The 17,414-nt window shown below is 45.3% G+C and overlaps 1 protein-coding gene across 1 annotated transcript in view; it reads left to right on the top strand.

Annotated features, from left to right (window-relative positions):
- MTR (5-methyltetrahydrofolate-homocysteine methyltransferase) overlaps positions 1 to 9,821 on the top strand; it is a 294,098-nt gene extending 284,277 nt beyond the window's left edge. Inside the window, exon 14 of the mRNA XM_089658811.1 lies at positions 9,706 to 9,821. Within this exon, the coding sequence (XP_089514937.1) occupies positions 9,706 to 9,784 (79 nt within the window). The 3' untranslated portion in view covers positions 9,785 to 9,821. The remainder of the gene's footprint in view (positions 1 to 9,705) is intronic.
- The last annotated feature ends 7,593 nt before the right edge of the window (positions 9,822 to 17,414 follow it).

Raw genomic sequence — 17,414 nt, 5'->3', positions numbered from 1 at the left:
CTCCACTGACACAATGATGGAACAATATTCCTTCCCCCACTGACACCAATGATGGGGTACTATTCCTCCCACTGACACCAATGTTGGGACACTATTCCTCCCAATGACGGGGCACTATTCTCCCACTGACACCAATGATGGGGCACGATTCCTCCCACTGATACCAATGATAGGGCACTATTCCTCCCACGGATACCAATGATGGGGCACTATTCCTTCCACTGATGCCAATGATGGGGCACAATTCCTCCCACTGACACCAATGATGGGGCGCTATTCCTCCCACTGACACCAATGATGGGGTGCTATTCCTCCCACTGACACCAATGATGGGGTGCTATTCCTCGCTCTGACACCAATGATGGGGCACTATTCCTCCCACTGACACCAATGATGGGGCACTATTCCTCCCACTGACACCAATGATGGGACACTATTCCTCCCACTGACACCAATGATGGGGCACAATTCTTCCCACTGACAACAATGATGGGGCACTATTTCTTTTACTGACACTGATGGAGTGCTATTCCTCCCACTGACACTAATGATGGGACACTATTCCTCACACACTGACACTAATGATGGGGCACCATCATTGGTGTCAGTGGGAGGAATAGTGCCCCATCATTGGTGTCAGAGCGAGGAATCGTGCCCCATCATTGGTATCAGAGCGAGGAATCGTGCCCCATCATTGGTGTCAGTGGGAGGAATAGCACCCCATCATTGGAATATCATACTGAAATACCATACCATATTGAAATCAAATCTAATGTTTTTTAATTTTTATTTGGCGTGCATTGGAAGAGGGGTAGTCTTATACGGCGAGTATAGCCCAAACCCTGTCATTGGTGTCAGTGGGAGGAATAGTGTCCCATCATTGGTGTCACTGATAGTAATGATGGAGCATTATTCCTCCCACTGACGCGAACGATGGGGCACTATTCCTCCCCCCCACTGACACCAACAATGGGGCACTACTCCTTCTCCCCACTGACACCAACGATGGGGCACTATTCCACCCTCCACTGACACAATGATGGAACAATATTCCTTCCCCCACTGACACCAATGATGGGGTACTATTCCTCCCACTGACACCAATGTTGGGACACTATTCCTCCCAATGACGGGGCACTATTCTCCCACTGACACCAATGATGGGGCACGATTCCTCCCACTGATACCAATGATAGGGCACTATTCCTCCCACGGATACCAATGATGGGGCACTATTCCTTCCACTGATGCCAATGATGGGGCACAATTCCTCCCACTGACACCAATGATGGGGCACGATTCCTCCCACTGATACCAATGATAGGGCACTATTCCTCCCACGGATACCAATGATGGGGCACTATTCCTTCCACTGATGCCAATGATGGGGCACAATTCCTCCCACTGACACCAATGATGGGGCGCTATTCCTCCCACTGACACCAATGATGGGGTGCTATTCCTCCCACTGACACCAATGATGGGGTGCTATTCCTCGCTCTGACACCAATGATGGGGCACTATTCCTCCCACTGACACCAATGATGGGGCACTATTCCTCCCACTGACACCAATGATGGGACACTATTCCTCCCACTGACACCAATGATGGGGCACAATTCTTCCCACTGACAACAATGATGGGGCACTATTTCTTTTACTGACACTGATGGAGTGCTATTCCTCCCACTGACACTAATGATGGGACACTATTCCTCACACACTGACACTAATGATGGGGCACCATCATTGGTGTCAGTGGGAGGAATAGTGCCCCATCATTGGTGTCAGAGCGAGGAATCGTGCCCCATCATTGGTATCAGAGCGAGGAATCGTGCCCCATCATTGGTGTCAGTGGGAGGAATAGCACCCCATCATTGGAATATCATACTGAAATACCATACCATATTGAAATCAAATCTAATGTTTTTTAATTTTTATTTGGCGTGCATTGGAAGAGGGGTAGTCTTATACGGCGAGTATAGCCCAAACCCTGTCATTGGTGTCAGTGGGAGGAATAGTGTCCCATCATTGGTGTCACTGATAGTAATGATGGAGCATTATTCCTCCCACTGACGCGAACGATGGGGCACTATTCCTCCCCCCCACTGACACCAACAATGGGGCACTACTCCTTCTCCCCACTGACACCAACGATGGGGCACTATTCCACCCTCCACTGACACAATGATGGAACAATATTCCTTCCCCCACTGACACCAATGATGGGGTACTATTCCTCCCACTGACACCAATGTTGGGACACTATTCCTCCCAATGACGGGGCACTATTCTCCCACTGACACCAATGATGGGGCACGATTCCTCCCACTGATACCAATGATAGGGCACTATTCCTCCCACGGATACCAATGATGGGGCACTATTCCTTCCACTGATGCCAATGATGGGGCACAATTCCTCCCACTGACACCAATGATGGGGCGCTATTCCTCCCACTGACACCAATGATGGGGTGCTATTCCTCCCACTGACACCAATGATGGGGTGCTATTCCTCGCTCTGACACCAATGATGGGGCACTATTCCTCCCACTGACACCAATGATGGGGCACTATTCCTCCCACTGACACCAATGATGGGACACTATTCCTCCCACTGACACCAATGATGGGGCACAATTCTTCCCACTGACAACAATGATGGGGCACTATTTCTTTTACTGACACTGATGGAGTGCTATTCCTCCCACTGACACTAATGATGGGACACTATTCCTCACACACTGACACTAATGATGGGGCACCATCATTGGTGTCAGTGGGAGGAATAGTGCCCCATCATTGGTGTCAGAGCGAGGAATCGTGCCCCATCATTGGTATCAGAGCGAGGAATCGTGCCCCATCATTGGTGTCAGTGGGAGGAATAGCACCCCATCATTGGAATATCATACTGAAATACCATACCATATTGAAATCAAATCTAATGTTTTTTAATTTTTATTTGGCGTGCATTGGAAGAGGGGTAGTCTTATACGGCGAGTATAGCCCAAACCCTATATTTTAACAGGAAAAGTAGGGGGTCGTCTTATACGCCAGAAAATACGGTATATAGTTAAAAGAATATTATAAATTATATTATGACAATAAACGCATGCTAATACATTATTGTAAAATTAAGACTTATTGTATGAATATGTAAAATTCAACATATAAAGTCCATATATAAATTGGTATAAATATGATATATAAAATGATGAAAAAAATCATTAAAAAAAATAAAAAAAAATGAACATTTATAAGAATAATTGGGTATATAATCGTAAAAAATAATATGAATCATGGAATTAATTATCTTAAGAGGTCCACATATAAAATTGGTGAAAGCAAAACTCATAGTTGTTTAAATGATTCTATATATTAATTAGGCCCAAAATTGTTAAACCTTATTCAGGATATATATTATAGCGTGTGGGGAAACAGGTACTCAATGCTAGCTAACTTTTGTCTATAAAACAATTTATATCTTTTTCTATGTTAAAGCCCTTGGGGTGATAATGATTGTATTTCATAGATCCACTTCATTTCAAGTTTGGATATGGCTCGTTTTTTATTGCACCCCATTCAATGTGGGTTTAATATGTCTATTCCCACAAATTTAATATCTTTGGGGTTTCTATAGTTATTTATTTACTCCACGTGGATGTTTTCTTACTACTGTGATTTCAACTCATCAAATAATACTGCACTATATAAGCACTTTCTGGCTCCTGTGGTTGAGCTGATTCCCCCCATGATTAGATGACACCTGCCCCAACTGACGGATGGAGGGTGTTGCAGGAGTAAATCCGGAGCTGTCATTATACCTCCAGATGTGTGATATAAACAGATGCACTGATTTACTTGCAGTCTGGTGAGTGTACATCCATCTGAGGCGGTGGATTCTCTTCATCAATAACCGCATGTTTGCAATTGCACACTTGGATAAAGGACATTAGCAGTTTTCACTGCCTGCTGTATAATATGTGTGGTCGTCATGGACTCTGATTTATTTGATTGCACTATAAACACACTTCTTTGCACTTTGTATATTCAAGTATGATATAAGATATTTGTTTCATGAGTTTACAGCGCTACACGTTTGATATACGTTTACATTGAGACTGTTACCGATACCTAAAGTGCTATCAGCTATTTCATTTTGCACTTTATATATTCGAGTATGATATAAGATATTTATGTTTCATGAGTTTACAATGAGCACGTTTATGATATATGTTCACATTGGGACAGTTACCGATACCTTAAGTGCTAGCAGCTATTTCATTTATCCGTAATTAATTTATTTACATAATTTTACATATTTTTTTAAGAACTTGCTTTTATACTCTTTTTATGGGAATTTGTGATTATATAAATTATTACCTATTCCCTACAGTACTAAGGACTACTAGGTACAACACTAACTATAAGATCTCATTATATGCGCTCGCTTATATTTCTTTTTATATTTATCGAATGGTTAGAGTATTGTAACACTGAGACAGAATAGCAACAAAAAATTCAAAAGAAATGCATGTCTAACAAATTAAGCACTGATTTGCATGTTCATGAGGGAAATAAGTATTTGATCCCCTTCACAAAACATGACTTAGTACTTGGTGGCAAATCCCTTGTTGGTAATCACAGAGGTCAGATGTTTCCTGTAGTTGGCCACCAGGTTTGCACACATCTCAGGAGGGATTTTGGTCCACTCCTCTTGGCAGATCCTCTCCAAGTCATTAAGGTTTGGTGGCTGACATTTGGCAACTCGAAGTTTCAACTCCCTCCACAGATTTTCAATTGCATTAAGGTCTGGAAACTGGCTAGGCCACTCCAGGACCTTAATGTGCTTCTTCTCGTGCCACTCCTTTGTTGCCTTGGCCATGTCTTTTGGGTCATTGTCATGCAGGAACACCCATCCACGACCCATTTTCAATGCCATGGTTGAGGGAAGAAGGTTCTCACGCAAGAATTGACGGTACATTGCCCCGTCCATCGTCCCTTTGATGCGGTGCAGTTGTCCTGTCCCCTTAGCAGAAAAACACCCCCAAAGCAGAATGTTTCCACCACCATGTTTGACAGTTGGGATGGTGTTCTTGGGGTCATAGGCAGCATTCCTCCTCCTCCTAACACGGCGAGTTGAGTTGATACCAAAGAGCTCGATTTTGGTCTCATCTGACCACAACACTTTCAACCAGTCCGCCTCTGCATCATTCAGATGTTCAGTGGCAAACTTCAGAGGGGCCTGGGCATGTACTTTCTTCAGCAGAGGAACCTTGCGGGCATTGCAGGATTTCAATCCTTGTCGGCGTAGTGTGTTACCAATTGTTTTCTTGGTGACTGTGGTCCCAACTGCCTGGAGATCATTGACAAGATCCTCACGTGTAGTTCTGGGATGATTCCTCACTGTTCTCATGATCATTGACACTTCTCAAGGTGAGATCTTGCATGGTGCACCAGACCTAGGGAGACTGACGGTTGTTTTATGTTTCTTCCATTTGCGAATGATTACACCAACTGTTGTCACCTTCTCACCAAGCTGCTTGGCTATAGTTTTGTAGCCCTGTCCAGCCTTGTGTAGGTCCACAATCTTGTCCCTGACATCCTTGGACAGTTCTTTGGACTTTGCCATGGTGGAGAGTTTGGAATCTGATTGTTTGATTGCTTCTGTGGACAGGTGTCTTTTATACAGGTAACCAAATGAGATTTGCAGCACTCCCTTTAAGAGACTGCTTCTAATCTCAGCTTGTTACCTGTATGAAAGACACCTGGTAGCCAGAAATACTGCTGAATGTTAGGGGATCAAATACTTATTTCCCTCATGAACATACGAATCAGGGCATAATTTGTTAGACATGCATTTCTTTAGAATTTTTTGTTGCTATTCTGTCTCAGTGTTATAATACACCCACCATTCGATTTTTAGACTGATCATTTCTTTGTGAGTGGGCAAACATACAAAATCAGCAGGGAATCAAATACTGTCCTTCAATATACGCCTTATGGGCTTCCCAAACCGTAGTAATCAAAACTTTTTCCGTTTCATTTAGTTAAAAATATTGCTCTATTTCTTTTTGTATTCTTGCTACCGTCTGCTGATCTTGTATAAGTGTTTCATTTAGTGTCCATGCATATATTTTATTTTGTTCATTCCCCACTTTCAGCCTCATTGTGACCGGTGTGTAAACTGACAAAGATGTAACCTCAATATTGGATTTAATCAATGACTCCGATAATCTGTTCTATCATTCTATCAATCCAATCTAGAATATGTTGCATGTACCGAGGAATAGAACGTATAATCCTTTACACCGAAATGTTTTATTCTCCATGTGTCTACCAATTGGTATTGATGAAATTCCTTTTTTATTTGTCTTAAACGTCTACCTCCATCCCTCTGTACATGTGATGATGTATCCACTTAAGGATCCATACAAAAATTAAAATCCCCTGCCAAAATCAGTTTACCTTTCTTTAAGTCCATCAGTTTCCTTAAGATATCCTCTAGAAACATGATTGGATTCTTATTTGGACTTTAAATATTTGCAAGTGTACATTCCATTTCATAGAATTTCCCCCTCAAAAACAAAAATCGCCCTTCTGGGTCCTCCATTCTATCTTCTATAGTGAATCTCCTGTGTTTGGTCATTCTAATAGCTACCTCCTTAGCTCATTTTATTGGTGAGTCAGCATAATACGAAACGGGATATTTTTTTGATTGTAACCTAACTCTTGTGCCATAAGATAAATGTGTCTCTTGTAAGAACACTACATCCATCAAACGTTAATGTATTTCCCTTAAAATGTTATGTCTTTTTACCGGAGTATTTATTCCTTTTACATTGTAAGTTACAAAATGAACTACCTTCCCATCCTCCATTCTTTTTTTTTATTCCTCCTTCTTTTCTTTCAATCCACCTCAACATAGCTCTTAATATGATACATTTGACCCAGCATGAAACTACTAGACAAATCCTTCTTCTCTCCCTGCCCCTAAAAAAATCTATGGCTCTTCTTTAGGCTTTGGATCTGTTGTGGGATACTTCCCATCCTTGATATCTCCTTGGGGTAAGGCTCTGTCTATGTACGCCTCCCTCCACCCCCACCCAACCCTTTGGGGTGTGTATCCGGAATTGCATTATCCTCCATTTATCCCGCTTATGCTATGCCTTTCAAACGTCAACATCCTTCTCTCCCTTCCCCCCATTCCAATCCCCCCAAGTCTCCAACCGCCCCATATTGCATATAGGTAAAGGGACCAAGGAGAAAGAGGGGTAGGACAAGAGAGAGGAGGCAAACTGGAGATCAGAGAGAAGGGAGAAATAAGGAAAAAAGAGAAAAAGAAAAAAGGAGGCCCACAATCTGACTTTCAATTAAATTCCCATTCAACACCCTCTACTAGACTATATAGTCTCTTGAGCATGTTATCTTATTCTGCTCTTCAAGTCCCTACTACCGTCTCTCTTTTTCCATTCCCCTCTTTTCCTTTATCTCATCAGGCCATCCTGCGATATCTTGTATTTGCAAGTCTAATCTTCCCCAAAAGTTCTGGAGTTCTTCTGGGAACCTCTGTCTGGCTGAGTGACCATCTTTCCATCCTATTAAACATGCTGGGAAACCCCAGCTATATCGGATTTTTTTTTTCTGAATCGGTTCCAGTATTGGTCTCAAAGTTCTGCTTCTTGCTAGTGTTTCAGGTGGTATAACTGCGTAAATCTGCAAGGGCGCTTCTTCATATCTCATCGAGGGTATTCCTTTCATTTTCTCCCAAATCTTTATTTTATCTTCATAATAGTGGAATCTTACTATCACGTTTCTAGAGGTGTTTCTGTGGACACTCCTTGGGGTCTTTTTATCCTTGAACTCTATCCATTTTTAATGGTTCTGTTGTAGGTCTATCTAATATTAAATTTAATAATTTATTCATTACAGTTCTTAAATCTCCTTGGGATATCTCGGGTAACCCCCGGATCCTCAAATTATTTCTTCTGTTTCTAGTTTCCTGATATTCTATCTTATATAGCAATTTCCTCTGGTCACTTCATATTTCCTCCATTTGCCCCCTTGTCTCAGGATAAGTATACTAAAAGACCCGTGGGTTTGTCTATTTCATAATACTGATTTAACAACTAAACAATATAAAAAACAATAGTACCCTATTTAATCAATGCAGCAAAAGGGTTTATCCCTAAATTTTGGAAGGCCCAAGAGACCCCAAGAATAAAATGGATTAAAAAAAGAGTAGAATTTATATACAGGAATGAAGAACTATATTTTAGTGGAGAAGATAAAATGGATACAATCAGGAAAATCTGGGGAAAGTGTGGAGAATTTAAAACCACACAGATTTGTAGAACTGATGGAGTAGAATGGGAAAAAATCTAGAGTAAGGAATAAAAATTTGATATCCCGATAAGAGGATACATTTGAGTTAGAGGAAGTAGATAGTAGAGGTGAGAGAAACTACTAGAAGAGGAAAAAAAGAAAAAGAAAAATAGTGAAAGGTGGGGGGAAATAATGGGCGAGGAGGTGTTTAAAAATTGTAATAAATGTTTGAATAATATGTATTAATGCATTTGTTATATTGGTTTTTGTATTTAATATATAATAATAAAAAAAAAAGAAATGTAACACATACAATACACTTCAGTATTACCACTAAGTTGTACTTGTAACGCTACTACCACATGAGCCGCTAAGATTTCACCAGTACTTTCCAAAAGATTGGTACAGAGACAGCCAGGCACACAGCATTTTCTCTCTGACTCATTAGATAATCCAGGGGATGTCTCTTATGCTTTTTATTGCTACAGTAACATGGGTGGGGTGAAAGGTTGCATGGTATACCCCTAAGAACACTAAAAGGAGGACACCTCTACTTCTCTAAACAGTCTTTATGTACGGCACAAGGAAGGTAACCGGAACCAAGTTCTTGCAAAGGCCACTTCCAAATGAGCAAATACTAGGGCCTTCTAGAGAAGGGACAAAAACTGTACACAGTCACTAGGGTTCTGCCACAGGATCAGTGGTTTCCTCCTTCAAATATACATTAGGTACTCTTCAGTGAGGGAGAATATAAGGTTCATAATGCCACAGGACAACTGGGCGCCCCCTTCCAGCTTCCACTGGACACCCTTTAGAGAGTTCTACAGACCAGGTCCCCAGACGAAACCCTTAAAATTGGTCCCCTAGCTAAGCCACAGCTGCAACCTTGTTGAACATACTGCCATGCTCCAGTCACTTGCCCATAGAAGCAGAGCCCCCCCCCCTCAGGGTAGGGGAAGCTTCAGGAGGACTGCATCTAGAGCCCACTCACACTGCTCCAGACCTCTTGACTTTCTATGGGCTCTCCAGCTACCTGCTGGGCACACCTCCCCAGGGATTGGCTGACACCTCATAAATATTCAGACTGCCTATCTGATTTTTCACCCACTGTGATTCCAGATCCCTATAGAATGAAGGGGGTAAAACTGTTAGACCAGCAGCCTGTAATGCACTGAACAGTCTAACTGCTCCACTGACTACAGAGGATCCAAACTAAATATGCCTAACATCCTAATACCCTAACTAGGAGAGTACTAAATAATATTTTGTACTTAGTGGTAATACTAATGGTTCTGATTCTGCATGTAAATTGTGGTTCATAGTTAATGTCCTAAATTTTTTAATTAACTTTTTTTTTTCTTTTAAACTTTGATTCAAGGGTGATTGACCTAGGTGTTATGACTCCATGTGATAAGATTCTGCGAGCTGCAATTGAAAGCAAAGCTGGTGAGCCCTGAATTTCTGTACAATCCAATCATGTTGACATAAGAATTTTGTTTTTCCTTTTTTGGTAGGTAAAGATGACCCTACTGTGCATTTTTATGTGAATCGGTGTAATTTTGTTCATAAATCAGGAAAACCTTTATTACTTTAACTGAAATTGAGGTTGATTTTGTAGTAGTAGAACACATTAGCTTTGAATTTTTACTTGATGAATAAGCTGATGCTAAGTGAAAAAAAGTATGCATGGAAAATAAAGGATTTTTGCTTTCACATGATTGCATAATACATTATGATTGCATAATTGAATTCAGCACAGCTAGACCTTCTTCATTAAGCTATGTGAACAGTCCTTTAGTAAATCAGCCCCGTTATGGTGATTTAATATGCTGAGACACAACTTGCTGACTTAAGACTAAATGTCCGGATTGTCAATCTATCGGCCATGTATTAACATTTAACTACTTGAAGTCCAGGGCAGTTGTTTTAGATTTTTCACATTTTAAAATCTGCATTTTTGCTAGAAAATTACTTGGAACCCCTAAACAATTATACATTTTCTGAAAGCAGAGACCCTGTACAATGACATGGTGTCAGTTACAAGTCCTTGTTGAACGATATTTGCACAAATGTTCATCAAATCTTAATTTTCAGAATAATGCACTAAAATTAAATTTTCAGAGCAATGCAGTACAGGGCAGAGGCACTATTAAGTCATGATCATGGGTTATGTTGCCACCTTCAAGCAAGGACACTGTCAAAGTTGTTAAGGCAGCCAATATAACCCCTCACACTCACAGTAATCAGTTTTTTGCTAGTGTCCTTATGTGATGAATGGCATCTGAGAGCAGGTTTCTGGCATATACTTTTAAAAGTACTGGGAAGTTAGACTTTGGTTCTTCACCTGGCTGCATGTCTAACACTGCGACAAAATGATCACTGCTTCTGGATTGGTTGCACCTTGGCGGTGCCATTAAGAACTGTACCCAGACCCTGCTGCAAGAAACTTTTAGAGATTGAAATGCAAGCCCGGCCTAAAGCATTTCCTTTTGATATTGAACCTTGCATATTTTCACATTCCCCTGGGGGAAGAGCTGCATTACTGCTTGAAGCTAGAACCATCTCCTTTGCTGGACCAAAGCTTTACAGTGTGGCATCCTCTTTCATAAATAAGAAATCCAACAGGTCTTCTCCAGTTCACCTACTTGTACACAACGTGCTGTGTGAGGACTGGCAGTGACCAGACAATTTGTATATGCCTCCTAGGAGGTTTGTGCCTTAGTACCCAGTGGTGGAGGCCTATCCCAAAAAGGGTATACCTATGGTGGATTTGGCTATTTCCTGCCAGAACAAATCCCTTATGATTCTCACAGAGGATGTCTCAATCTTGAAAGACTCAATGGACCAAAGGTTTGAGGTACTTCTTATAGCCTATTTTGCTTTTTTGAGTGCAGGCATGCAAATGTAGGTTGTGTCTGTCGATGTGCCTCTGATGCAGCTGGTATTATATTGGTGAAACCAGTCAGGCTATCTACATTACCACCTTCTCAAGTCACCTGGCAGGCCAATTGTTATCACCTAGAGAACGTGATGTACTGATAAGTATTGTTTGAGACCTAACCTCTATACCATTGCTTATGGGCTCAGAATTTTCTATATTCCTTATTATCCTGACGAGTGGCGTATCCACTGGTGGTCAGGAACCAAGGCACCCAGTGTATTATTCCCATCTGATGCAAGTCTTGGAGGAGCTTGTCTTCCAGCATGTGTGGTTAAGATCCCACTTGTGATCTTGAAGGCGCGAAGGCCCTTTGGGTCACTGTATTAAGGTGAGGGGGCAATTCAGCCAGAGGAGGATTGACCTCACCATCACCAGAGTTTGATTTATGCACCTTGCATGAAGTTTTACTGCGTTGCAGGCATCACCACTTGCTGTTTGTGAACTGTATTCACATTTGACTTATTTACCCACCTCACATACTATTATATAGAGTGGGAGTGAGGGGGGCACGTTTATTGTTACCAGTACCTCTTATAGTCACTGTTATTTATCTCTGTGTGGTTATTCAAGTGTGTATATTGTACTATATGTAATTCATGTAGCGCTGCACTACCTCTTTATATATTGTATTATCCAACTGGTGGTATCAGTTTAAGTGTTGGCTGCTCATTACGAGATTTTGTAGTTATACCATTAAGCGCAGGAGGATTTGACATATTACACTTGGTACAATGCAGTCAGGTAAGTTACGTTCTCCTGGCAACCACCAAACCCAGACACATCCATCGGCTTGCCAGACAGAGAAACGTGATTTGTGACTCAAGAACACATCTACACTGCTCTAGAGTTCAGTGGCGACGTGCTTTACACCATTGCATCCGATGCTGCGCCTTGCACTTAGTCATGTAAGGCTTGGATGCAGCTGCTCGGCCATGGAAATCAGTTCCATGAAGCTCTCTATACACTGTTGTGCTAATGTAAAAGCCACAGGAAGCTTGGCTTTAGCTATTGACTCTGCAGACAGTTGGCGACTTCTGTGTGCTTCAGCATGCGCTGACCCTGCTCTGTCATTTTACTTGGCCTACCACTTTGTGGCTGAGTTGCTGTTGTTCCCAGTTGCTTCCACTTTGTTATAATACCACTAACAATTGACCGTGGAATATTCAGTAGCAAGGAAATTTCATGGATAGACTTATTGCACAGGTGGCAACCCGTCACAGTACCACTCTTGAATTCACTGAGCTCCTGGTGTGTGTGTGTGTGTGTGTATGTGTATGTGTATGTGTGTGTGTGTGTGTGTGTGTGTGTGTGTATGTATATATATATATATATATATATGTGTGTGTGTATATATATATATATATATATATATATATATATATGTGTGTGTGTGTATATATATATATATATATGTGAAAACAGAAAAGATACGAGCGCTGGATAAACAACCACAAAGCGACTTGCATGAAAGGCAAACACCAGGAGCCTCAAACTAAGATATAACAAACAACCATGCAGCGTAGCGCTGCATGGTTGTTTGTTATATATATATATATGTGTGTATATATGTCTATATGTATATATGTCGCGACCATATATATATATATATATGTCGCGACCATCGAGCGGCCGAACTGAAAGAAGGAGCAGCAGCGCTTCCTGGACCGGATCGTCATAGGACCGGGACCGGAGCCAGAAGCTGATGCACTTTCAAGGGTTCTGAAAAGTCGCAGTGTCTGCATTATTATTACAGCTGTCTTCTGGCCAGTCGCATGATGGTGGGAGGTCTTTACTACTGCAGAGAAGAGCACTCACGTTATAACATAAGGGCTATTCTCTGCAGCATTGTACCATAGGCTGACCTGATAATGCATCCCAGGAGGAGTATCCATGACAACTTTGGATAACAGGAAGTGTTAATAGACACCATTCAACGTGGAAGAGGATCACGGCTGGAGAAAATAGACTACAGAGTGCAGTACTGGAGTCTGGAAGGGATTAAAGCATAGTTCTTTCACTGCTGCCTTCCTACTAAAAATTAAAGTTGTATGTCTTTGCCTTCAACTGTGCCACAGACTCAAATCCAGCACATCAAGTTAAGTCAGCAATCTTGAATTGAACGCCTATTCAGGTTACAACTTTGAATGCTATAAGTGGGACCTTCAATATACAAAGACATTTTATAAGTACACAGTATATTACTGTGATAAATGTGTTTATTTAATAACAAAATTTCACCTCCGCTACCTGCATCGAGGGGATTCCGAAAACCATGGGTCTTTAATGCCGTTCCAGATATTGCAATGCATTGTTGATGAGGATTCTCCCGTCCTTCCCGTTTCTTGGCTTTTGCTTGGCAACTCGAAGTCTAAGCTTCCAGCTAACACCCCTGGACACCCAGCACCCAGCTACCGGGCACCCAACTACCACCCCTGGACACCCAGCACCCAGCTACCAGGCTCCCAGCTACCACCCCTGGACACCCAGCACCCAGCTACCGGGCACCCAGCTACCACCTCTGGACACCCAACACCCGGACCACCCAGCGAATCGAGACGTCGCCCAGCGAATCTCCCGGACCCGGACCACCCAGCGAATCTCCAGTCACAGAGCCGCCAGCATCACCAGATGCCGTGCCTACCAACGCCCCCCAACATCGCACCCTACGTCCCCTCCACTCGCCGATCCACCGGACCCACTGAAGACCCCTCGGACGCCAGCATACTGCACCCACAGATTGCAGCCAGCCAGCTGCTGGACTTTACTCCCACTCTCCCCCTACAGAAGGACTCTAGTGGACTCCTCCACGGTGATACAGACTCTCCACATCACCTCGCCTTGACCCGTATCCCTTCACCTCCCCTGACCCGAACAGCACTGCACTCACCCCAGCATGCCACCTGCACTTCTCCTCCTCGTTTTCCTCTCCTCCATCCCAAAAATCGCCTCCCTCTACCCGCCCACCCCCCCAAAACAGCTCTACATTGCCCCTTCACTTCTGCCCTCTCCCCACTACGGCACTCACCACCTCCTCCTGGTACTTTACTCCCCGGTCGACCCACATGCCACCACTACCAGACCCACACGCTCCTGCACCTCCCATTCCCATGCCACCCTCCTCACCCTTCTCCTTCTCCTATCCGCTGGGGACATCTCCCGGAACCCTGGCCCCTCACCACCTCTCCCCCCCTCCAAGAACCCCCCCTCCAGGGACCCCCCTGCTCCCGCCAGCCGCCGCAACCCCCTCAACCTCATACCTGTGCACCTCCTCCCCGCATCCATCCCCCCTCTCTCGGTTGCACTTCTGAACGCCCGTTCGGTTTGCAACAAACCAACTGCCATCCATGACCTCTTTATCTCCCGCTCCCTCAACCTCCTAGCCATCACCGAAACCTGGGTACAGGCCACCGACTCTACCTCCCCTGCGGCACTCTCCCATGGAGGTCTCATCTGGTCCCATTCACCAAGACTGGGCGGTCACAAAGGTGGTGGTGTCGGCCTGCTCCTATCACCGCTGAGCACCTTCCAGGTCCTCCCTAACCCCCCCTCCCTAACCTTCTCCTCCTCCGAGGCTCACTGCATCCGGCTCTTCTCACCCACCCCCCTAAGGATCGCAGTGATCTACAGGCCCCCCGGATCCATAGCCCGCTTCCTGGATGACTTCGCCGCCTGGCTTCCCTTCTTCCTCTCCTCTGAGCTACTGACCATCATCCTCGGGGACTTCAACATCCCCATCAACGACAACACCCCAGCTACCTCCCAACTCCTCCACCTAACCACCTCCTTCACGCTCACACAACACACTCAATCCTCCACCCACATCAATGGGAACACCCTGGACCTCGTCTTCTCCCACCTCTGTACCCTTAACCACTTCACTAACACCCCCTTCCCTCTCTCCGACCACCACCTCCTCACGTTCTCCATCTCCCCTTCCCCTAACTCCCCCCCCCCCCAGTGCGCCAAACCATCACCAGCCGCAACCTGCACCCGGCCCCCCTCCACTCGGCTGCCGACCGCTTACACGACAGCATCCTTCCACTGTCCTGTCCTGACCTAGCCACCACCACGTACAACGACTCACTATCAGCTACCCTAGACTCTCTGGCACCCCTAACCACACGCAACATCAAACCCAGACCGCTCCAACCATGGCAGAACGACCATACTAAATGCCTCAAACATCGCAGTCGTGCGCTGGAGAGACTATGGCGCAAAACCAGGTCCCCTCATGCATTCTCCCTCTACAAATCTGCCTTCCTCACCTACACCTCCTCCCTCCACGCCGCCAAGCAGGCCTACTTCGTTGATCTGATCAACACCCTCTCCACCTGCCCTCGCCGACTCTTCTCCACCTTCAACTCCCTGCTCTCTCCCCCCCCCCCTCCTCCACTCAGTACCTCACTTACCGCCCACGAGATTGCCACTCATCTCCACAACAAGATTGACGCAATCCGCAAGGACATAGTCAACTTGCAATCTACCTCCTTATCTAGCCTCCCCCCTTCCATCACCCCCTCATCTCTCCCCTCCTCTGACCTTGCAACGGCACTGCCCCCCACCACACCCAAGGCCCTGCCTACCGTAACCCCCCCATCACTGCACTCCTTCTGCCCTACTACCACTGAGGAAGTCACCAGAGTCTTCTCAGAAGCCCGCCTCACTACCTGCCCCCTGGACCCTATCCCCTCTCAACTCCTCCGGTCACCCCCCTCTTCCCTCATCCGCTCCCTTACCCACATCTTCAATCTCTCCCTCTCTACTGGCGTCTTCCCCTCCCCCCTAAAACATGCGCACATCACCCCCATACTCAAAAAGCCCTCCCTGGACCCCACTGACCTCAACAACCTCAGACCAATTTCCCTGCTGCCACTCACGTCCAAGCTCCTTGAGCGCTTGGTCTACGATCGCCTAAGCGCCCACCTAACTGACAACAACCTCCTTGACCCACTACAGTCCGGCTTCCGTCCCCTACACTCCACCGAAACTGCCCTCCTCAAAATCACCAACGATCTACTAACCGCCAAAGCCAAAGGCGACTACTCTGTCCTCCTTCTCCTAGACCTCTCCGCGGCCTTTGATGCCAAGGGAGAGTAGTTTATTAAGGAGGAGGGGGTGTTCGACTGTGTCAGAGACACCGCTCTCTCCTGGTTCTCGTCCTATCTATCCCAACGCTCCTTCAGCGTTTCCTACAACGGCGCCACCTCCTCTTCCCTCCCCCTCTCTGTTGGGGTCCCCCAGGGCTCTGTCCTTGGACCCATTCTCTTCTCCATCTACACCTCCTCCCTTGGCAAACTCATACACTCCCACGGCTTCAACTACCACCTCTACGCTGATGATACTCAAATCTACCTATCCACCCCTCACCTCACCCCCACATTCTCCGCCCGCATCACTCACCTCCTAAACGACATCTCTGACTGGATGTCGCTCCATTTCCTCAAGCTCAACCTCTCCAAAACCGAGCTTCTCGTCTTTCCCCGTGCCCCCCCCCCATCCTTTCCATCACTACCAACAACACCACCATCAATCCCGCCCAGCAAGCCAAGGTCCTTGGCGTCATTCTGGACTCAAACCTTTCCTTTCAACCTCATGTCAAATCACTCACAAATACATGCAGGCTCCACCTCCGGAACATCGCCAAGATACGCTCCTTCCTTACCCCAGACACCACTAAACTACTCGTACACTCCCTGATTATCTCACGCCTTGACTACTGCAACTCCCTCCTCACCGGCCTACCCCAGTGCAAACTCTCCCCGCTTCAGACCATCCTGAACTCAGCTGCCAGACTCATCCACCTCACCAGCCGCTCCACCTCTGCCACCCTCCTCTGCCTCTCCCTCCACTGGCTCCCCATTGCCCAACGCATTAAATTCAAACTGCTCACTCTGACCTATAAGGCCATTCACAACACTGCCCCTAACTACCTCACCGACCTGATTCCCAGGTACCACCCTACCCGTACCCTTCGCTCTTCACAGGACCTCCTTCTATCTTGCTCCCTGGTCTCCTCCTCCCACGCACGACTGCAAGACTTCTCCAGGTCCTCCCCCATCCTCTGGAACTCACTACCCCAATCCATCAGACTGTCACCTTCCCTCCTCACCTTCAGGCGCTCCCTGAAAACCCACCTCTTCAGGGAA

The sequence above is a fragment of the Staurois parvus genome, unplaced genomic scaffold (genome assembly GCF_062004578.1).
Source record: "Staurois parvus isolate SC_StPar_1 unplaced genomic scaffold, SC_StPar_1.0 ptg001096l, whole genome shotgun sequence".
In the NCBI taxonomy this organism is placed as follows: domain Eukaryota; kingdom Metazoa; phylum Chordata; class Amphibia; order Anura; family Ranidae; genus Staurois; species Staurois parvus.
Note: the sequence above shows the minus strand (reverse complement) of the source record. Positions and strands in the feature narration are given on the sequence as shown.